At 34.7% G+C, this 22,712-nt stretch overlaps 4 protein-coding genes across 4 annotated transcripts; 1 reads left to right on the top strand and 3 right to left on the bottom strand.

Annotated features, from left to right (window-relative positions):
• Positions 1–2,677: 2,677 nt before the first annotated feature.
• Positions 2,678–9,139, bottom strand: LOC107488168 (uncharacterized). Its single transcript, XM_016108862.3, has 12 exons — positions 8,732–9,139; positions 7,490–7,608; positions 7,250–7,356; positions 7,078–7,165; positions 5,498–6,536; positions 5,332–5,386; positions 5,129–5,210; positions 4,911–4,991; positions 4,442–4,546; positions 3,851–3,900; positions 3,591–3,708; positions 2,678–3,306 (listed from the first exon to the last, which is right to left on the bottom strand). The coding sequence occupies exons 1-12, from the start codon at positions 8,955–8,957 to the stop codon at positions 3,214–3,216; spliced, it is 2,163 nt and encodes a 720-aa protein (XP_015964348.1). The 5' UTR covers positions 8,958–9,139; the 3' UTR covers positions 2,678–3,213.
• A 1,234-nt stretch (positions 9,140–10,373) lies between these two features.
• Positions 10,374–12,346, top strand: LOC107488169 (protein STAY-GREEN, chloroplastic). Its single transcript, XM_021142208.2, has 4 exons — positions 10,374–10,795; positions 10,876–11,049; positions 11,442–11,609; positions 11,841–12,346. Exons 1-4 carry the CDS (start codon positions 10,670–10,672, stop codon positions 12,189–12,191), a joined length of 819 nt encoding a protein of 272 aa, XP_020997867.1. The 5' UTR covers positions 10,374–10,669; the 3' UTR covers positions 12,192–12,346.
• A 1,292-nt stretch (positions 12,347–13,638) lies between these two features.
• LOC107488170 (protein FIZZY-RELATED 2) lies at positions 13,639–18,271 on the bottom strand. The gene is made up of 10 exons (XM_016108864.3): positions 17,806–18,271; positions 17,592–17,714; positions 17,258–17,362; positions 15,892–16,071; positions 15,726–15,788; positions 15,435–15,629; positions 14,926–15,027; positions 14,754–14,816; positions 14,553–14,621; positions 13,639–14,158 (listed from the first exon to the last, which is right to left on the bottom strand). Exons 1-10 carry the CDS (start codon positions 18,160–18,162, stop codon positions 14,105–14,107), a joined length of 1,311 nt encoding a protein of 436 aa, XP_015964350.1. The 5' UTR covers positions 18,163–18,271; the 3' UTR covers positions 13,639–14,104.
• A 2,864-nt stretch (positions 18,272–21,135) lies between these two features.
• Positions 21,136–22,607, bottom strand: LOC107488172 (expansin-A7). Its single transcript, XM_016108866.3, has 3 exons — positions 22,059–22,607; positions 21,668–21,983; positions 21,136–21,546 (listed from the first exon to the last, which is right to left on the bottom strand). Exons 1-3 carry the CDS (start codon positions 22,222–22,224, stop codon positions 21,234–21,236), a joined length of 795 nt encoding a protein of 264 aa, XP_015964352.1. The 5' UTR covers positions 22,225–22,607; the 3' UTR covers positions 21,136–21,233.
• Between the last annotated feature and the right edge of the window lie 105 nt (positions 22,608–22,712).

The following is a 22,712-nucleotide window of genomic DNA, read 5'->3' on the forward strand; positions in this document are numbered from 1 at the left end:
ATATCTAGGGACACAACTTAATGTATAAATAAAGCAACTCAATAATTGAAAGAATAAAGCTTAACTCTCTTGGCTATTCAATCATGGGAATAAGATTTAAGAAGCAGGAGTTGGGGCATGAAATAGCAAGGGATTGACAAACCCATGATTTGACCGTTAACCGTTAAGACATATGTAACCCCGAAAACCTTTATCAAATTATTCTAGCCTGGAAATTTTTAGAAATATTGTAATCCTTCTTTTTGCTTGCAAGCCTCTTATTCCCTTTCACCATATATATGGGGTAAAGAGGTAAATATTAAATTAATATTCAAAAGATTTTAACACTAATAAAATAATATTTAATTTTTATTATTAACAAAATTATTTTTAAAAAATTTTAGAATTTGACAAGCATCCTACTAAACACGCTAAAATACATTTCCGTCAAATACAATAATGATTTAGTCCACCGTGTTTTGTTAATCTGGCAAAATCCACCCTAATCCTAATCCCTCCCCTCTCCAACGTGATTAAGAAGCTCAGAGAAAAAGAACAGCCGTGAGCACTCCAATAAACATGTGTGGGTCGGGTATTATTGCAGGAATCATGGTAGAATAAGAGAGGGAGGGAAACACCAAGAGAAGAAGGAACCATGGTGGAATTGCCGATTGCCTCTTTGGATAACCACCCCGCCATCTTCGTCGGAGAACCGACCCACCATCTTTGTCACGCCATCACATTGCTGGAGAAAGAGAGTGAGAGTGCGAGAGCAAGAGAATTGGTTGGGGCGGGGAAGGGGATTGGGGAGGGAGGGATTACTGATTAGGGTTGGGAGTTTGTTAGGTCATCAAAACACGGTGATTATGTTAGTATAGTGCTCATTGAAGATGTGTTTCGACAAATTTAGGAAAATGTCTGTCAAATTTTAAAATTTTTTAAAAATCACTTTATCAATAACAAAAGTCAGATATCATTTTGTGAGTTCTCGAATTTTTTAGATATTAATTTAATATTTATCTCTAGGATAAATTATAAAAATGTTTGGATTTTTATTATTTTATTTTTATTTTTAAAATTTTAATAAAAAATAAGAAGTGAAAATAAAAGACAACATCTTACTTTTAATATTTGATTTGTATTTTTATTTTTAGTATTTTTTTCCTAAAATCTTATAAAAAAAAAGTGAAAATACTAATTACAATAATCGATTAAATAGCATATTCATCATCTACCATTTTTAATTGATCATTGTAATTAGTATGTCCATCATCTACTACTTATTTAAAATTACATAATTTTTTTTATATTATATTTTGCATGAATTTACATTATAATAACATTACTCCTATTTTAATAATGTTACTCATTATAAAAAAAATCTTAATAGGTGGCCTTTCGGAAAAAGATCCTCTCCAGTTTTTTTAACAATTAATAGAATTCAGTGTGATTTATCACCTTTGATTCTATGAGTGGAACCAGAAATAAATAAGAGAGAGAGCGCAATAAATAGTTAGATTGAACACTGAATACCATCCAGTTTTTTTTTTCACTGGAGAGGATCCACTCCCTGGCCTTTCTTCTTCGTCCGTGTAAAAAAGCTCAACTAAAATGTTGTATTAGTAGTATATGGTAAATCTTGTCTAAAAGTAAAAGTGATGGAGCTGGGAAGAGAGCAAAAGCATAATGGAAGGGAGAAGAAAATGAGAATGAGAAGAACGAGAGAACATAAGTGTCCAAGAAAAAAGTGGTGGTGGTCTTCTATGGAGGTAACAGCTGGACCTGCGTCACCATCACAGCTGTAGTACTGTCCTCTTCTATCATTATTTATTTCTTGCGTCCACAATATTACCAACACGATCAATATAAGTGGTCCCCCAACTATTAAATCAAACCTTAATTAAATTCAAATACTATAGTACTATAAAATAAATGAATTGCATTGCTAAGAAGAAAAAAAATACAATAAATAAAACCAAAAACTCAACTGCCAATGTACAAATCAATGACCAGTGATCTCACCTATCACTTTCACCTCACCACAACAAACAACACTTCTATCATTTTCAGTTTTTGTCAACAAAACTATACTCTTTAATGATATTATTGATGATATCGTAAACCTTATCCTGCTATAATGAGTAACATGATATGCAGTCAATACTTATTTAATGCCGCCAATTTAAATTTTCATATAATAAATAATAATCTAATTTAAATTATTCAATCAGTACTATCTTGTAATATTTCGTTTATGTAATAAAGTAAAAAAAAAAGTTAACAATTCGTATATCATTTCTAGCGAATTAGTGAATTACCACCACTTAGCACCTCTGGAAACATGTATAACACAAAATGAAACGTCAAATATGAAAGAGTCTCGACGATGTAAATTGTAATTGTAATTACAGGAGAGATACGGCATTCGACAAATTCAACAACACCCTAGTCCCACAAACACCAGCACCGAAAGCTACTATCACATTCTAGATTTATTTGACGAGAAAGGCACGTACTACTGCACTAGGCTACATTTGACACCTTCAAAGAATCGTATTGCATGCTAAGTCTGTTGGCACTTGCTATTCTGCCACAAAACCTAGTCCTATCACAAACAGAATGTTTAATTACTATTAAGCTGAGTTTTCATCACAAGCACATAAAGGGTGCTAAAAAAGATTCATCCCACAAAAAGGTGTATAAAAAAATCACTTAACAGAAAAAATTTTATCTATCTTTTGTTCCCTAGGAAATTTTGTACCAAAGTCCACCGCATCCAACATGGATATCTAACCATCAAGCCGACAACAAAATCTATATCAAATTCTGTAGCTTTACATGAATTATTAGCGAAGGAGGGAGAGAACAAGGTTAAAAGTTAAAAAGGCAAAAAGAGAATTAGCTGGGCTAGGCTTTTCCTCCCTACTCAGCCTCTGAGCTGCGCTGCAAAATCAATCAGCATAAAATGGGGACCGCAACTTTGGTTGGGATGGTTAGAGTAGAGAAACTAATATAGAGCGTGGAGGGAGGTTAAGGGTTGGGATTCCAAGATACACAAGACAAGACCTACCTCTGTGGTCGTAAACACTATATACTACCAATATTTACATTAGAAACATAACCTAATATCACATACATGACACCAGGCATAAAGTTGTTGTAATGAGATACATGGAATCAAGGGCACGCATTTCAAAGTGAAATCTTCAAAAAATTAACTCCTGCTTATGTAATTCACATCACTGTACATTTATCTTTGGCTTTTCCATCTGCTCTGGGTGTTGTAGATCCAGAAGACGATGAATGCCTCCCCGTGTTTCTTGCCACCTGTGAATAACATTTAGTAGAAAGTTTGCAAAAGCTTCCATTTTTAAATTTCAATTATATAGAGAGCTGGTCATCAAATCAATGCATGTTCCTATTAACCATCCAGACATTTGTCATCGATTTAAGATCTCCATTGAAATTCAAAATTATCAATCAACCCAATTGCAGTATGAGGTACGAAGGCAACAGATACCAGGGATGTATATCCAAATCATTTCAGATAATGATCGGTTGACAATAATACCATAAATTAATCGCAGCAATAATTGCAAAATAATATTTACCTGTGGACCTGTAATCAGTCTGGAGCCACCAGTGACTGATGATTGTTGAGTATTATGACGTGGAGGCTGCTGCTCAAACTCCTGTTGTTGCAAGGCTATTGCTAATTGCAGATCAGAACTGTCACACAATTACAGGTAAAATCAAAATTAACCATATCATATTGAATAATTTTAATTGAAATTACAACTGGATTTAAAAAGGAAAGGGGAAGGGAGAGCAATTTAAAAGTATGGTGCAAATGGTAAGTTCAGAAAATTACTTGATATCTAAGCCCGCCTGTGCAGCACTATCTATACTGGCAAGATAGTCCTGAAATATGAGCAGTTGTCTTTATATCAATGGGAATTCGGTTCACAAGATTAGATTTTATATCTTTTATAATTCATACCATTGAATAGCTTCATATATAAGATTAATTTTGATACTGATGGTATAAAAAAAATTTTACACTATCATCCAATGATATTTCCACTATTGTGAGAATACTGAGATAGTAGATTGTTAGACTCGTTTGATGATGTGATAAATATATAATTCAAATATTTGCCTAAACTTTTTTTGAACAAATAGTATATACAATTAATTCATAATATTTATTTTTATCAATTCAACCATTGAAGGATAACTATTTATAATCTTGATCATTTACGTCAACACTTATTTTCAAAAGATAAGTACATCAATAAGAATGTCAACAAGAAGTTCTTATTTCAAATTTATGTTAATGTATATAGAAAATGTGTTGAACTATTCGGTTAACTTAAATGTTATAGACATGATCTATAAGAGGAGCTTTCAATCCAAAAATGATTTTTACAAAAAAAAAAAAAAAAAAAAAAAAAATACATACAGCAGTGCTGGTCATGACATTACTCTCATCCCAAGTGTTATTTTCATGGCTTTCTACCTTGAATTCCTTAAAGTTGCTGGTCATAAATATGGTATCACCATTGACCTGAAAAAAAAGTACAACACCATCTTAATTACCGTAATTTAATAATGACCTTACTGTTACTTGTTCATAATAGTGAAGAAAAAGCAAGAAATACATCCTCAACATCAGACATCAGTTCATCACAATAGAAAAGGAACTATACGTAAGAAGACACATAAAGTCATTCCAATTGAATAATACACATCCAAGACAACAGCACCTATATGACTTGGACTGATCTTTCAGTACCAAGAAGTTCAGAATACATATGAACACAATACACAGTTCTCACCAATATCAGCATAGAATGAAGGGGAAAAATCATTAAAAAATTATACGGTAACCTGGGTGAGTAAAGATCATTCATCAATAAATAGTGTTTTACCTCATTCAATTTTTCCCACACCAGATCAGGTTGATTTATGTAACCTTGGTCTGTAGCTAGAAGATACAGCTCACCTTCAAACTGTGAATATTAATGAAAACTTCAGGACTGTAAAGACAGACTACGCAAGAAAGAGAATCAACCATTCCCACCACCCCTTATCAATGATGGGTGTGGTACTTTAAGTCAGGAAAAGGAAAACAAGCCTTTTTACTGACCTTAAACATGGTGCTGAAATGATTGTTTCGGAAAAAAACACATAATTCCCGTTCTTTGAGACCATCTTGTAAACAGAAAAGGCTGCAAAAGCATTTATTATAATTTATCATTTGTAAATTCTAAAAAGACAAATTCCTCAATAATCAATGAGGAGAAAAATATGGATTACATTATTTAAACCAACAAGAGGAGGTCATCATACCCATAAAATGTCAATTGGCTGGCAGTATTCCTCATGAAACTCTTGATCAGTTCTCCTGATCATTAAAGGGGGATAAATTAAGGTGGGGGAAAAAAAGAAAAGAAAAAACTTTTACTAAAGATAATAATACAAATTATCTTAAAGTGATATTCTGATAAAAAAAAACCTTGTTGTGGAGTAATTTCATCCTTAGCTCTTACATCAGGCGCAAGCAACGTGCTTTTGTCAGCCTGTTCCGCAAGAACCACCTCACCTTCATATACAGGTTCATGATCTTCAAAATTCCCAGTTCTTGTATCCAATACACATTCCTCTCCTTCATATATGGGTTCACTCCCATCAACACTTGAAGTCAGTACTTCAGAAGCATCAGTTTGATTATATCTGACACTAGACGAATCTGTATCCATATGGTTAGAGGATACATATGATAATCCTGTTGCATCAGGTTCTTGAGATTCACCTGCAACTTCAGGACCCATAGTCTTAAAAATGGATTCGTCATGAACTTCTACACCCCCTCCGGAGTACTTTTCAGAAGAAATAACAGCTGCATTCTCATTTTGAACCAACACATCAACACCGTTCTTCTCAATCGCATCAATCTGGGCAAAAGACTCTGTAGGTCCCACTGAAGCTGACTGATGAAGTTCATTAATGGTATCTGGCTTTAAAGATGAGTTAGCTGTTTCTACCTGAGTTGACATAGAAGATGTTTGTTCATTTCTGTCCTTGCCAGCAGCAGAGAAACCATCAGATATGGAAGGTTCTAGCTCATGGAAGTTGCTGTTTACAGCACCAGTGCTCTTTTCTAACTTATCTCCGCAATCCACAACTATATTCTCATCCATACTGACAGAAATTGGTTCTTCATTTATATGACCTACAACAGGATCGCTTGTTGAAACTTTAGAATCAGCCTCAGACAGCTTCAAAGCTCTTAACAATTCTGCCTCTTCTTCAATGTCGCCTTTTCTTGGTAACTGATCAGAAACAGAATTGGGAGGATCGTCAAAAGATCTGGTTTTTGATAAACTGGGAGAAGGAACTCCAAGAGCAGCGGTTGTTGCAGCAACAAAATCGACACCATCTTCTTCTGGATTAGTTTTATGTTGAACTTCCATGTTTAATGTTTCAAGAGAAACAAGTTCTCCCATAAGAGCATTATAGGATTTCAATCCTATTGCATTTGCAGTATCAGAATCCTGGTCAACAAGCACATCAAGATTTACAAGGGAAAAAGAAAGGTCGTAATAGTAAGAAATAAACCTTGCATGCTTAATGAGACACAAAAAGGCAACATTTTGATAAGTATTAAGATGCAAATTCAAGAAAGAACATCCACATTTTAAAATTTACGATAAACAACTCTTGATCATGGTCGAATACCCCAAAGCCATATAAATCCCCTACTAGAATCCCATACTTCTGATATGGAACTCATGTCTCATACTTTCCTAACAACTAGCTAATAAAATGCTAGAGCCAACAATGATGAGGGCTAGATCAATTTAAGATATGGCACAAAAATGCCACACCATAGTAGTTTCAACTTTTAGGGAACTATGTCATTTTGCAATCTGATATATAAACCCTACTTCAAAATGCTTACCAATGTAAATATTCACTTCCATGTCACTAATTGATGGTGTTAATAAAAAGATTTCATAGATGCATTTAAACCAAAAAGCACAACAATATCATCATGGTAGAATGAGCATGAAGGTTTGAAGGTGAACAAAATACCTGAGGATCAACTATCCAGCCATGATACAGAGGGATGTCCAGCAGATCAAATATGGCACACTCTGGGGTGAACTCAAAATCATCTATTCTGCAATTAATATGCAATCTTTTGTTAGAACTATTAATTTATTATGAATGCAACACAATTGCCAATGAGAAAACCATAGCCAACCTCCTAAATTTTATATTCACATCAATGCCCGTAGCAAGCCTAGGGAGCAAATCAATTGCATCAGCGATGTTTTGTTGTTGGTTTTCGACATACCCTGCATCTTTGTTCTATAAGATAACAATTTAAAAAGTTGTCAACTCAGGTTACAAAGAATAGAGCCAAAATAAAAAAAAACATTGTCAACTCAAGTTACAAAGAACATAGCCAATTCCACCAAAAATAAACGAAAGAAGATCTTACATTCACATTACTATTGGAATCAATTAATCGCTCTGCAACCAATGACAACAATTTCTCCTGTGAGACTTCAGAAATATCTGGACTCAAATTTATGTTGTTTCTTAGCAGAAGAACATTACCTGCAGTAATAAAATATAAAACAATAAGCAATAAATATGATATCTTCAAACAAGAAATGTAACATAAATATAGCAAGTAGCCCCCTCTAAACTGCAAAGCATTGTGCATGGGGTTTGCAATATCATCTAAGAGAGATTCAGATTATTGCAAATCTTAGTGTCTCCAGGAAGCACCGTAGTACAAACAAAAGGATAAATATATAAGGCAAAGGGTAACATGAAGAGAATAGACTTCAACTTTTGTACAATGACATGACAACTACAAGGCTACACACAAAGGGGTCAGAGAACATATCTTACATCAGGGATAAGCTTTTAATCATTTATAATTATTTTATTTTCTTGAATTTCACTTGAGGTAGTTATAAGTGTCTGTAACCTGAAAGAGAAGAATTTCGATGGAAGATTTCTGAAGATAATAAGGAAATTGGTCAAATGGAAAGTTCAAAGATGGCAATTCTGTTAAGATACATGGGCAGAGCAAGCAGTTAAGGCATAGTGTATCAAAGATTCGAGAATAGTTTCAAAGACAGTATTTCTTGCCAAACTAACATAGTATTTCTCTAATAATAAGAATATGGAAAAGGAGATTAGCCCAAATAATATATTTCATTTCTAGACCATGGTATTTGCTGTACTCTCAATCTAACATATATGGAACAGAACATGTACATTAATGCAGCAAGAAGCCAAGAACGAAGATAAAACGTGAAAGGCTAGAGACCTAAGGGGGACATATTATGAACCAACTCTGCTAATCGTTGCTTGCGCAGCTAGGCAGCACATACTTATATCTCTAGCCAGTTATATAAACACAAAGGGCATCGTGACGGTAAAATCCCAAATGGCTGGAGTTATTTCCTAATTTGCCATAACATAATTGATATTATGGTAAAGAACCATCAATGTTAATAACAGAATCCAAAATTACGAAGTTGATGCATGAAGCAACGAAATATGATACTGGTTCTTGAATGATAATGTCAATGATTATGGAATAAGATAACGACAATAAAGAAACAACATAATTGAGCTGATCCCTGTGCCGATTAAAATAAGAGGAATTAAATTTCTTAAGAAATAAGGAAGTGGAAACCCTAAGAGAGAGGGGAGGGGGACTGACAGATAGCGAGGAGAGGGCAGGGGCCATTGTCATTTTGGAGGATGATTGGCGTTGTGCGTCCAAGAAACTGGATCGTCTTTGTTCTGTGTGTGCACTCTTTCACTTGCTCCTGCTGCGGCTGAGGGTGCGGCGGAGGCGGCGGCGGCTGTTGTTGGTCCTGCTGATCGGTGTGTTGGTCGGTAGGGACAGAAGGGGAAGAAGGGGAAGAAGGCGATGACGATGCCATTTGATTTGATACGATACGATGCGATGCGAAGGGAAGAGAACAAGTGAAAGTCTGCGAATACGAATAAGAACGAGGATGGATGGCCTTTTTGCTATTATGTTATGTTATTATGTTTCCACAAAGAAACAAAACCAGAAAGAGGAAGTAAGTAAACGGAAAATTACGCCAATTGCGCATTTGTGATGACAAAATATATATCCACATAATATAAAGCTTCTCTCTCCGTGCTCGACGTGATTCTCAATGTTTTCCCCGTTTATTTTTTTGCTAAGCCTTGTTTTCCCGTTTCTTTCCTCTAATTCTCTTCATTTTATCCATTTATAATTTATTTACAGGAGACCAATTTAGTCTCTTAAATTAAAATTAGTATGAGTAAATATTTAATCAAAATATCGTATGTTTTACAAATTAACTCGAAACATATTTTACTAATTATAACTTGTAGAAGTAGAACACATATTGCGAGATAAAATAGAAAAATATAGATTGCGGAAAAAAAATTTTGGTATACAAAAAAATATATTTTGTAAATAAGATTTTTTTTTTCTTTTAGTCCTTTTGTAAATGAGATTTTGTGTCTTAAGCTTAACTCTTTTTTTTTTTTTTTTGAAGTACCGTGTGTAGCACGGGTTGCTACAAGTCATTTTTTTTTGGGTCATGGGTTGCTGCCTACAACTTTCATTCTCATTACAAGTTATTGGGCCTACTGGGCTTATTATTTACTATAACTATTGGGCTGTATGTCGTAACCAAAGAAAATATATGGAATTGAATTGGGCTTGAATGGTGATGAGGCCTGCCCAAGTTAGAAGTAAGGATGTATATCGGGCGAAGAGAGGGAAGAAGAACACGTGTGTTGTGTTGGCAAAGAAACGTGTTTAGTTGATGCGGAGACAGCACTACCACCGAATCAATCCAAAACCATATTTCCGATGCGTATCACTATCAGTAGCCTACCACGAGTTGAAGCAACAGTTAGCATTGCCCCTGAGACCATCTCCAGTAGGAAATTCATCTCAGTCCCTATTTATGGCCCACTTGTCATAAAAAGTGACTCCACATCAGATTTTGCGTCATAAGCAATAAATAGGAACTCAATGAATCTCTCTCTTCTCCATTAGAAGGAACTAACTTTGATCCCTATTGTGGTCCCACCTAATTAATTAATTAAGTAATTAAAATTAATATAATAATTATTATTTTTTAATAATATTATTTAAATTTATAAATTCAAAATAATTCAATATTATAAAATATTAAAATAAATAACTTAAATTTGATTAGTATTTTTTAGAGGAACTCTCAACCTTGATCCCCGTGAAGAGTCCTCTTTTCCTTTTCACTCCAATGGTAATTGAGTCCCCATATGTCAGAAGAGAAACTCTATTTCTTAGCATTGGAGTTGCTCTAAAGTCTCACAAATTAAACCACACTACACGCATCTACATACACTTTACGTTTCCAAGAGCAATGGGAATAGGAAAAGCATAAGCTAAAAAGAAAAGAGAAGAGAAGAGAAGAGAAAAGAAAAAACTAAATCGCAGTCGCAGCCATAGACAAAGCCCTACCTACCTACCTCTACCTACTTCTAGTGACTCGTTGGTCCAAGACCAAGACCAAAGAGAGTATACTAAAGTAGTAGTAGTGTATCGTTTCTCATTTGCGTATTTTTTGGAGTCCAAGAAGATTGGTGCCAGTTAGGTAGGGGGAACATGGGTACTCTAACCGCCACAGTTCCTGTGCTCCCTTCCAAGCTTTCCCCTTCTATTTCACCCCATCGGATCTCCATTTTTCCTCACAGGAGGAGATTCAGCAAGAACAACCAAGCTCTTGTGCCAGTATGTCTCTTCCTTCCTTCCTTCCTTCTTTTTATCTTTTGTTGTGAATTGTGATGGATGGAATGATGATTGATTATCAGGTTGCAAGGTTGTTCGGGCCAGCGATCTTCGAGGCTTCGAAGCTCAAGGTATTGTTCTTGGGAGTGGAGGAAGATAAACACCCGGGAAACCTTCCAAGGACATATACCCTAACCCACAGCGATGTCACTGCCAAACTCACTCTCGCTATCTCTCAGACCATCAATAATTCCCAGGTACTTCTCCTTCCATCGTAAATTTATCCACGAATCCATTCATTGTTTAGTACTCTTGAATTCTGGGATTGGAAATGGGATGCCATATATGTATGAACATAAATAGATATAGCCAGAAATTTTGCCAAATATAGTATACTATTGCATATTTATTGATTCTATGAAAATCCTAAATTACCCTAAATAGGTGTTTCTTTGTTGGGAAGATTTCACCCTGTTTGCTTATTATGTTCCATCACTCGACAAAAAAAAAGCAAGGAATTTTGAAACCAGGTAGAAGAATAGTACTAATATATTAGAAGCTGAATCTTATGATTTGTTGAGTATTAAAGTGGTTGTAAGAAGTCAGTTATAGGGAAATAAGTAAGCGTGGAAATTGGATTGGATTGCAGCTGCAGGGGTGGTACAACAAATTGCAAAGGGATGAAGTGGTGGCACAGTGGAAGAAGGTGAAGGGAAAGATGTCTCTCCACGTTCACTGCCACATTAGTGGAGGTCATTTTCTCTTGGATATGTTTGCTAGGCTAAGATACTTCATCTTCTGCAAAGAGCTTCCAGTGGTAAGCAACTCAAAAATAATAATTGTTTACCAGCATAAATATCATTGTAATTTCTAATTTGGGTAGACACAGCACTCATTCACTCTTGGATTGGGTGTATATTTGTGAGTCTACACCCAAAATAGGATGGCTTGTTGGCAAATAATACCTAAATTGCCTACTAGTTACTAGTCAATCAAATATCACATCTGAATTTGGTAATTGCAATATGTTGTTGCGTGTGGGAAATAGGTGTTGAAGGCATTTGTTCACGGGGATGGCAATTTATTCAACAGCTACCCGGAGCTACAAGACGCTTTGGTTTGGGTATATTTCCATTCAAACATTCCGGAGTTCAACAAGGTGCAGTGTTGGGGCCCACTGAAGGAGGCATCCGCACCATCAATTGGGGAGGAGGACCACCACCGTCAAGATGAGGGGGTGGCAATACCACAGCCATGCCAACAAGACTGTGAGTGTTGCTTTCCACCTTTGACGCTCAGCTCAATCCCGTGGCCTCAAGAGGTTCCCAATCTCGGTCACCAATATCAACCTTATGATTATCGTGCTGAGAATGGGACCCAACAATCCCACAACTTGTAATATACAAAAACTTAAAGTCATATTCGTGGGGATTGATGGTTGCTAATTATTCATCTATCTTTCCCCTCTATACTTGTTTAGGAAAAGAATTGAAAAGATTAAACCCACTTGGATTAATGTACAAAGCCAAAATTTATTTATGATTTTTTATGTTACTTTCTTTTCTTTTTCCTTTTACAATTGTGGATGGATGGAAGTTGTGTCATAAAGGTTCATGTATGTATAATATGAAGAATTATTTATTAATGATGCGTGATTCAGTAGGGATTATTTTATCGACTTTTATATGTATGTATAGCAGTGGTTGTCAGTATCTTAATTTACCATATTCCAATTACCATTTGGTTTTCATATATTTGTTATTTTATCGTTTGTTCGGTTTCTTCTTGCATTATGAGTTCTGGCCGAGGCTTACAAAAGAACGAGAGATTAACAGGTTTGGACGTTTGGTATTGGTATTGTCTGGCTCTGCTCTTCTATTGGGCTCCTGGAGACGATTTTCAAGTTTTTTCTATATATAATTATATATACAAAGTAAGTTCGTTGCATGCTGTTTGTGGTGCCTATGAAAATTGCCGACAGAGCCAATAGCACAGTACAACTGCGTGCTAAATTCAACCTAAAAGAAAAAACTTGTGGTAAGACCAAAATTAAAAAGGACACGCACAAAATCTGATTCCATTCCTTTTATCTGATACTTGCATTCCTCTATAGCTCCTTGAATGACAATAAAGTTTATCCTATAACTTACTAAAAAACAATTAGCTCAATTGATTAGAAAAACAAATTGAAGTTCAAATAAAGCAGGTAGTTTTAAAAATTGGCATGTAATGTATATATAATCTAAGGAAAAGTTTAGGGCCAACAATTTTTGTGTTTTCTGACCAGTATTTAATCATTAAAGAAAAAATGAATAATTTCTCATCATTGGATATAATCTCATATTATTAAAAATATTATTGATGGCCAATTAATGATTATAAAATACCAAAATTATTGGCCCATAACATTCCTTATAATCCATTAAAGAGAAGAGTGCAAGGACAGAATACACATGATAAATGCATCTCATTTACGAATCAATATTCAGACACATATTAGGTGTGTCATGTGTGGTCCGCTGGGTCTAATGTCCATATACAGTGATTGGATCACATTAAGTGGCGTGTTGGACCACAACATTTAAAAGTCGGGCTAATGCCAGTTCCTTCCAGAACTTGCCTTCACTAACTAGCTAAGATCTTTTTCTGAGTCTACAAGATATAATGTCTATTCTGACCAAAAAACAGATATAATGTCTATCTTCAAAGAACAAACAAAATTAAAGAGAATTCAAATAATTTTTTTTCAATATATAAGAATAAGATATAATATCTACCTTCAGCACTTGCACTATAGCGTCATTTTTTTTTCCAATTCTATTAATTATAAGACGAGATCAAAATAATGACTATTTCATCAAGGGTCGAGAGAAAAAATCGGCCCCAGTTTGTTTTGTAAGCATACCCAAATTCTTCCTAGATACCATGATTCATATTATTATTATTATATACAAAGGCAGTTAGTTTCATTACATGGCAAGGAAAGCTGCAAGGCTGGGAGAAGCAAACTCAAGCACCATCATAGATTAGAATAAAACATAACCATAGAAGGAGAAACAAAATTGGTTATACCTCCCTTAACATGTACAAATAAATCTAAGGTGCTCGAGACTTGCCATCGATGGCATGGATTTTCCACCACTAGCAATCTTGTTGCAACTTCATAGCTCCCTGAAGAGCTTCCCCAGTTGGTAGATAAAACCATGGTGATGACTCGGTATTTTAGCAAAACTTTCCACCATGCTATTCCCACTGAAATTTCTTTCGGCACAGTAATCCAGAGTTTGAATCAAGTCAGAAATATGAGTGGAGTCACCTAATAATTGTTCTCCCAAAAGATAATGCTCCAATTTCACTCTCAGTATTCTGCATCAATAGCCACAGAAATATATCAATCTAGTAGAACAACGAAGTTAATTAGAAGGCTATTGTCACTTCAACATAGCACTAACAATAAACATGAGACTAATGAATATTCCATTAGCCATTTCCACCAAGAATGCAGATCAATTGGAAATCCTAATCTAGAAATAAAATAACATTCCATAAGAGCGAGAAAAAGAAGGAAAGTGAATCATGCTGCAGCCTGCAGCTGTTATGGTTAATTTGATGTATCACCATATTGACTTTTTGAGGGAATAATGATGAGAAAATGACACCATACAAACTAACCAAGCATGAAGGAGCTTGAATCTTCAAGCAAATGGTCAATCAAGTATATAAGAGGAGCATTGTTCTATATCTTTCAATGATGATTTACCTGTGATTTTAAGGAAGGGAATACGTTCCAAAACCTAAGTGTTTCATCTCCAGCACCAGTGACAATAGTCTGTAACAGTACGTCAAAGTCATCACAACCAAAAAATTTGTGCATTTAAGAAAATAGAAATTCACTTTCGTAGTAAGCTGCAAGCTACTCAATACGTAGAGAGAGCAACAGATGGAAAGACAACTGAAATACCTGCCCATCTGGAGAGATGGCAAGATAGAGAACTCTATAAGTATGGCCTGTAAGAGTTGCGAGCTGAATAACAAGGACCAAACAAAAACGGCAAAATATGTTTGAATTAGTTTTCTTTTGTTAGAAAGAAATGAAGATAATTCTGTTATATCATAGCAGGTATTTCTTGTACCTTAGACATGGTGGGGTATCTCCAAACTATTATCTGGTTCTGGGAGTAGCCATGTGTGCTTACCAGTTCATTAACATTCTTAGACCAGGCAAGATTGCAAACCTGACATATGTAAAGTCAAACATTATTATGTTTGTCATAGAAAAGAATAAAAGAAAGGAAGGGGTAAGAATCGTCTTTATCCTTTGCTCGGTATATGAAAGTTGATGCTATGAATGTCACCATGTTACACAATTGATGATCCCTCCCCTCTATTAACATTTCATTGATGATTAATCATTCAGTCTTCAATTCTATTGATGATTAATTAATTTCACTTTCCATAGAGTTGGGTTTGACTTGGTAACTTGTGATCCATTCATAGTTTGAGTTTCCAGAAATACCCTTCAACATGAGACATGTATTTTTCATAGTGCTTCCACCCAATAATCAGCCATGCAGTAGATGAAAAAAATTTAAAACAAAGTCAACTAGATATTATGAAAGTGATTCTGGACAAGTACTTTTACCTGACTTCCAGTGTCCATACAGCTTAAGTGTGAGTTTGTGGTTGTATTCCAGAAACGAATACATCGATCTGCAGTTCCTCCTCCAGATGCAAGGAGTCCATGAACATGAGGAGACCACGCTATTGCTTTAACAGCTGCCGTGTGTTCACAGTACTTCAGGACGGGTTGAGTTGAGTGTTGATTCCAAACAAGCAACTGAAAACATATAAAGGAAATTACTAGTGTACCAGTGCATGAAAATCAAAGGAGTAACACAGAGCTAGAAAGTTGATGAAGCTTGCAAGTACATACTCTGTTATCATTTCCTCCAGATGCTAACTCACGGTTATCATAAGACCACTTCAGTCCACAAACCTTTGAAACCCCAAAAAAGGGGGGAGAACAAAAAAAAAGAAGTCAGGCTGAATTCCATACACAATAGGTAGTCGATTGGTTTGAAAATGAAAACAGGACTCACCTCTGACTTGTGCCCGGACAGTTTACTGACAAAATCATCTTGTGCACGTATATCTCTTTGATAAATATTTTTATCCTTGCCACCAGAAGATAAAAGAGATGAACTCCAGGCCAAGGCCCCAACTCGTAAACGATGACCTTCCATAGTTCTTATCATCTTGCATTGAGATGCATCCCAAATCTACATGGAGAATAATTAGAGCCATTGGCCAATTCATGAGTGGTTAGCAACATTAAAAACACACATGTGCATAACGGAATGCAGAGAACAGAACAAGGCTCAGGTAAGCATGCTAGTTTTAAGAGTGGGTTCTCCTCTACAATATTTAGTTTTAATTGCATTAGGTATTAATAATGACCAAGATACAAAATCTTATTGCATGAATAGCAGCACAGCTATATGTACAATCATTTACCATTGTATCATACTCTTTAATGACAAATAGATCATTTTTATTCAGTTCTTCTTAACTCAGCCAAAACTGTTGGATGCTTACGGTTTTGTACTCATTTTCTTTTTAAAGCTAATATTACAGAATTAAGCTCCTTTACAAGGCTTAGTTCATCTACTGACAGCTCTTCCATGGTTTCTGATCCCCTCTAACAAGCTCATATTATTTACTTAAAATTCTTTTTTCAATGATCAAAACAAAATACACCATCAATATCATTGACGTCTAGCAATGCTGCCTGGTTTTTGCCATTTTTCTTTCTTCCTTGCATTAGGAGTGCTTAACAAAATTCATTTGGAACATTAATAACCCTTAATGCTTATAATGTTAGGACATGCCACCAAATGCTATAGCCATTCCTATTCAGTCCTTTCTAAGGAATTATAAAAAGAATTCACACCTTTGGTTGTTGAAAAACATAGGAGTAGCACGATATGGATGTAAAGTAAACTTCAAACAAAATAGATTTTAAGAAAGTTCAAAGCAATAATAAAAAGAGACTCTTCACAAAAATGATACCCTTAATAATTAATGACGATATTTTGTCGCGTTATATTAAAGTACAAGAAAATAACTGATACCTTGTAACTGTAATTGTGGTGCGGAAAATCCGTACCCCACAGCTCACAGCTATACTATTTGCAACGGGAGCCAACATTACATCATGCATTACAGTACTAAATACACTCATGTTTTTATATTAGATACTCTTTGCAAAATTTTATCACATGTTATCTATAACCTAAATAGAAATTTGAGCCACTAATTACCAAGGGGATAAGCAAGAAACTCAGAAAACCTTTCCACACAAATAACTTGCCCTCAAATTGCTTCGAATATCAATAAGACACAGGTAGCCTAGGTTGAAGGAAAAAGAACGTATAACTGTGATTGTAGTTGATGCAATTTTGTTACCTGAACTTGACCACTATTAGTTCCAACAGCAAGGAGTGTACCGCGCTGAGCCCACCCAACAGAACAAACGCAATCATCATTCCCCAAGTCACACAATTTAGTTACCTGCAACATTATAAACATATGATGAAACAAAAAATGAATACAACAACAAAAATTTCAACTTGCCATTAGAACACCAGCTAGATAAAAACTAGATAAAGTTCTGAAGTTGAGCATCTCCCATGAGCCATATCATATCCAAAAGGTGAAATACTTATGACAAAGGAAGATTTACATTTTAGAAAACAGAAATAGTAAAAAACTTTGAATAATGAGGTAGAAGTCAATTCACCTTGCTGCTACAAGCATTCCACAAATAAACGCAGTTACCAAGACCAACAGCCAAAACATTGAGCGAAGACCAATCCACGAGGTTCAAATAAAAATCATCTTGCAACGCAGGCGCATCCAGAACCTGCCACAACAAACACACACAAACCACCAGTATTAGCATTACAATTTTCAAGAATTCCCAAAACCCCCAAAAGTAATAATAAAAAACCGACCTTGTATGGTGAACGGGGAATTTTCCTGGGAGGCTTAACAGGGGTATGATTAACAGTGGAAACTACGTCGTCATTGTGGATGAAGGGGGAGAGAGAGTGCATGGACTGGCGAGTCTCCGTCTTGTAACGAAAAATGTTGTGGCTGGTCTTATCGGGCGTGAGCGGTGCATCGGGTCCGAATAGCGCCGTGCGGAGGAGGGAAGAGTAAGGGGGTATGAACCTGTCGGAGCAGATTGTTCTCGAAGGGGACTTGTAGTGGTTCGAGTTTATCATTCGCTCCACGCGATGAGAGGAAAAAGAAGAAGAAGGAGAAGAAGAAGAAGATGGAGAAGGAGGAACAGTATTCGAATGGTCCATTGAGGAAGGGAAGATGGTGGAATCGAACCACTTCTTCTTCTTCTTCCTCTTCCTTTTGGGGTTTGGGTTGTGAGCTGTTTCCTCTTCACAGTTTTCCCGGGAAAATCCAAGCAATATTGCGGGAAAATCTGTGAGCTTTATTGTGTTCCCTTTTATAGTTCTAACTAATATTTTAATTAATTATTAAATAATTAAATATATTTTGACCTGCAACAAAGTGTGAAGCTAAAGTGCTAAACCCACCTAGCTAAGATTTAGCTGGAGAACGAAATTTAATCAATCCATCCACGATTTATTTACCACTCCAATCTAATATTATAATGTATTCTTTTGTATAACAATAAAATAAATCAGTAATCATCTAAGATTTTTTTTTTAAATATTTATATACACTGTGTATTTGATTTTTTACTATGTCTACTTTTGATCAAAAGTGGCTTATATTGAGAAAATAGCTAGTTTAACTATAGCGCTATCATTAATGATTGATCCCCAAAAAAATTATCCAAGATTTTTATATCTTTTTTAAATTTATAGTTAAAAAAGAAAAGGGGAATAGGCTAAAAAAGTTTAATTAACTAGCTGTTATTTGTATTTGTTCCTCAATCTTAAGGGTCGTTGAACAACGTTTTTTCCATGATTTGGAAGGATTTGAATGCATCTCATGCCATTTATATTCCGTAGAGGGTGGGGGGAACTTGCATTTAGGATATGCAAGTCAACAAATTTAAGCATCAAATATAGATAAATATAGTTCCTTTTATTATACTTTAATAATTTTAAATTGATTTTCGAACTAAATAATAAATTTATTAATCAAAATTCTTTGTCAGTCTGCTATACCTTGGTATTACTTCCAACTAAGTATATATCAACACCACTTAAAAATTTTAATTAAATTTCAATCTATGTTGGTTTTAAATATGGCATTATATAGTTTAAAACTTTAAATTAATCTATTTTCAAAAAGTTAATAATATAACTTGTTATATTTTGTATTATATTAAAGGAAGTCATTTAGACGAAGATATCAAAAATATTTTTTTTAAATATATTTTTAAAAATTAAAATTTAACACTTATAATCAATTAAATTGTGTTATTTTTATTAAAATTAGACTGGACAAATTAGTTTAGCCAAAAAATTGATAAATTAAATTTTAAACTAGTATAATTAATATATATAATAAGAATATTTTAGTCATTTTTTATAATAAGAGTATTGTAGTCATTTTTTATAAAAAATAATATTAATTTAAACTGATTCAAAATTTAATTCACTATTTTTTTATTAAATTAATTTGTCTGATCTAATTTTGACAAAAATAATATAATTTAATTGATTATATTTATTAAATTTTAATTATTAAAAAACATTTTAAAAAAAGATGTTTTTAAACGTCTTTATCGAAGTAGCTCTTTATATTAAATTATTCAATATTTATCAACATTGAGGTTAATTTGTAGATTAGTTTAGTCTAAAAATAGTCACCTATTACAAAAATATAGTCAAATTAGTGGTCAGTTTATTAATCTAACTAATTCGTCGATTTTCTTCGACCAAAATACTTTCGAGTATATCCAAATGATTCTAGCACAGTTTCTACAAATTTTTTATGTTAGTTCTCAGGATAAATATCTTCCTTTTTTTTGTAATTGTTAACAGATCGAAACAAAACAAATTTAAATATATTGAAGATAAGGTCTCAAAAAAAAGCTTTAAAATGTGAAAAAAATCAATATTATCCATAAGTGAAAGAGAAATTTCTAATTAAAATAATTGGTACCGCCATTCGCCCATTCCTAACATCTTAAGTTGCTTAAAACTTTCTGACATGCTAATAAAAAATATGCAGAAGAAAATGGTATAATTCTGGTGGGATAAAAAAAACAATGTATAACACAAGATGTATTGAATTATCTGGGACACTCTATATTATAATAAAGAGTTCTCTCTCTCATGGATTACATGATGAGCACACTCACTAATCAGTAATCATAATGTACACTTGCTAAGGTACTGATTCATACATAATGAGAGGTCCAAGTCTAAATTAGAAACAACATAAAACAGAGCTCATCCAAGTTGCACTCATGTCACGATAGAAACTAAGGAGGATTGGATTTTAAAGACTTGAAAACATTTAATTTAGCTATGTTAAAAAAAAATAAGGTTGGAGACTAATTTTTAAAACCAACTCTCTAATTTATAAAATACTCAAAAGTAAGTACTCTTTCTTCTCATCATTTATAAAAACCCAACCAAAAATCAATCCATCTTGGGGATGAAGTATCTTGGAAGGCAAAAGGTTCAAGGGGAAAAAAAAAAGTCTAAAATGGCAAATAGGCAGGGATGATTTAATTTTTAACTTTGAAGAAGTGTGGGGTGATAATATTGATATAATCTAAGGACCTCAATTATTGTCTCTTAACCAAAACTTTCAATGGATTTCACAGTTACTTTTGATCAATGGTTATTAGAATACATTATTTATTAACCCCTCCTATGACTCAAAATATACTCCGCATTAGAAGAAATCGAAGCTTAAATAAATTAAAGAGTGGTCTTACTCTATGAATTCTGGTTATACAGTTGCATTCAAATTTTTCACACCCCAATAGAATTCCTCCTAAAGTTTTCACCCGAAATATGATTTGGAAATCAATTTGGTTCATCAAAGTTTTAAACTCTTTATTTGAAAAGTTATCCATGGAGGTCTACCGGTAAATCAACATCTCAAAACTAGAATTCTCAATTTCTAAGCTATATGTCCTAAATACAAGAATGTCCTAAAATAAAGCCATGCACTATTTAATTAATTGTCCACTGGCACCAAAGATTTGGCAAGAATTGGGAGTAATGAATTTATCTACTGTAGAATTGGACCTCTAGCGGTGGTGGAAAAGCACAACGTTATACCTTGTTATTGAAAATTTGAAAATTATTAAACAAACATGTTAATTCATCTAAGAATTTTTAAGTATGATCTTCACATAAAATCATCTAATAAACAAGGGAACCGATGCGGTTGTGGCGACAGATTCTGACTTATTTAGTCACATTACATACATTCATCTGAAATTGGCAGCGGAGGAGTAAGTGAGTCCATAGTTCCAATTAGAAGGAGCAACATTCCATGCAATAATAGTCTCTTTAGTAGTGTAAGAAGTAACCCTGAAAGACAGAGATTGCCCAGCCAGAGTCGCAAATGCTTGGTACGAAGCCCCCCAGTTGTGGCTCATCTGAATCCATCCCGTTCTGCTTCCTCTCACCCACATGCTCGCAATGTCTCCTCCGCCTCCCACGTTCATCACATACACCAATAGCCAGTATCCATTCCCTTGGAAATTAAATCGAAGCCCTCCCTTTCTTTGGCATGGCACTCTGATACATTAACCAATAAGTTACGAGAAATATTTTATGCCATGAAAACTCACATGCAGTTGTATTTATATAAAGTTAATAATATAAAGTTAATAATTGAGTCAAACCTGTCAAATCATACCTGCGGTATAGGATGGGGACTATGCCGGCCTTCCACTGGGCAATTTTCATGAAGACCGGCTTGGACAGGTCAAAATGGGCTCGCGGAGGGTTGCACCAACCACCGTCATCGGAGGGCTCGGACCAATTTGGAGGGCAAAGATTGGTGGCGGTGACGGTTGTGAAGGCCACGTTGTTATAGCATGCACTTGATTGGTAGCACTTTATCTGGTAACATGTCCCGCACGCATACCCGTTGTTGAACAACCTTGAGCTCAATGCTGCCGTGTCCGTCCCGTAACCGCTTTGAAACAAGTTCCCGTACCCACATGCACCTCCTTCAAATCCATAGTGAAATTAATTAAGATAAGCAATGGTAATTAAGGAATAATTAATTAAGATAAGATATATACCCATGGTGGCAGAAGCTGTTTCATCACCGTAAAAGGTAGCATGTGCAAGAGCCCAGCTACTTGGTCGAAATGTTGCCATTGCTACTTTTGACTCCCCCATGAATGTTGCGAAGATGCATGTAAAAGCAATCAGAAAGCAGCCACGACATTGAAGAATGGAGGCCATGATTATAGGTTGGAATTGTGCCAGATATTACTGTTCCTTAGAAAAGGAATGCAATGCGACCATGGTCACGGACAAGTACATCAATTCCTTATATATATAAGTTCCAAATTCTTTGGACACGTATGTTGTAACTAAGAACTTGCCTTCGTGATCTCCACGAACATGGTATGGTGCCTCTAATCTTCCAAAAGTCAACACCACAATATATTGTCATTCTTCTATTGTTTCCCGCCGCCACAATATTGACCTTGGGAATTAATTGATATTTAGTAAGTGAACTATACGATTTTGTTAGCAAGGGTGACTCTTCCAGAATTCGTAGTTATATTAAAAAAAGAGGAGTATATATTATATTACAACATGATTTTCTTATGAGAGGATAACGTGCCGGCAGGTTCCCTTGGGTTGTTTGGTGTATTTCATCACCGGGTAGAGATTAGAAAATTAATTCTCATTAGTCAATGTAATAATTCTTTTAAGGGTTGTTT

This window comes from Arachis duranensis, chromosome 5, assembly GCF_000817695.3.
Source record: "Arachis duranensis cultivar V14167 chromosome 5, aradu.V14167.gnm2.J7QH, whole genome shotgun sequence".
In the NCBI taxonomy this organism is placed as follows: domain Eukaryota; kingdom Viridiplantae; phylum Streptophyta; class Magnoliopsida; order Fabales; family Fabaceae; genus Arachis; species Arachis duranensis.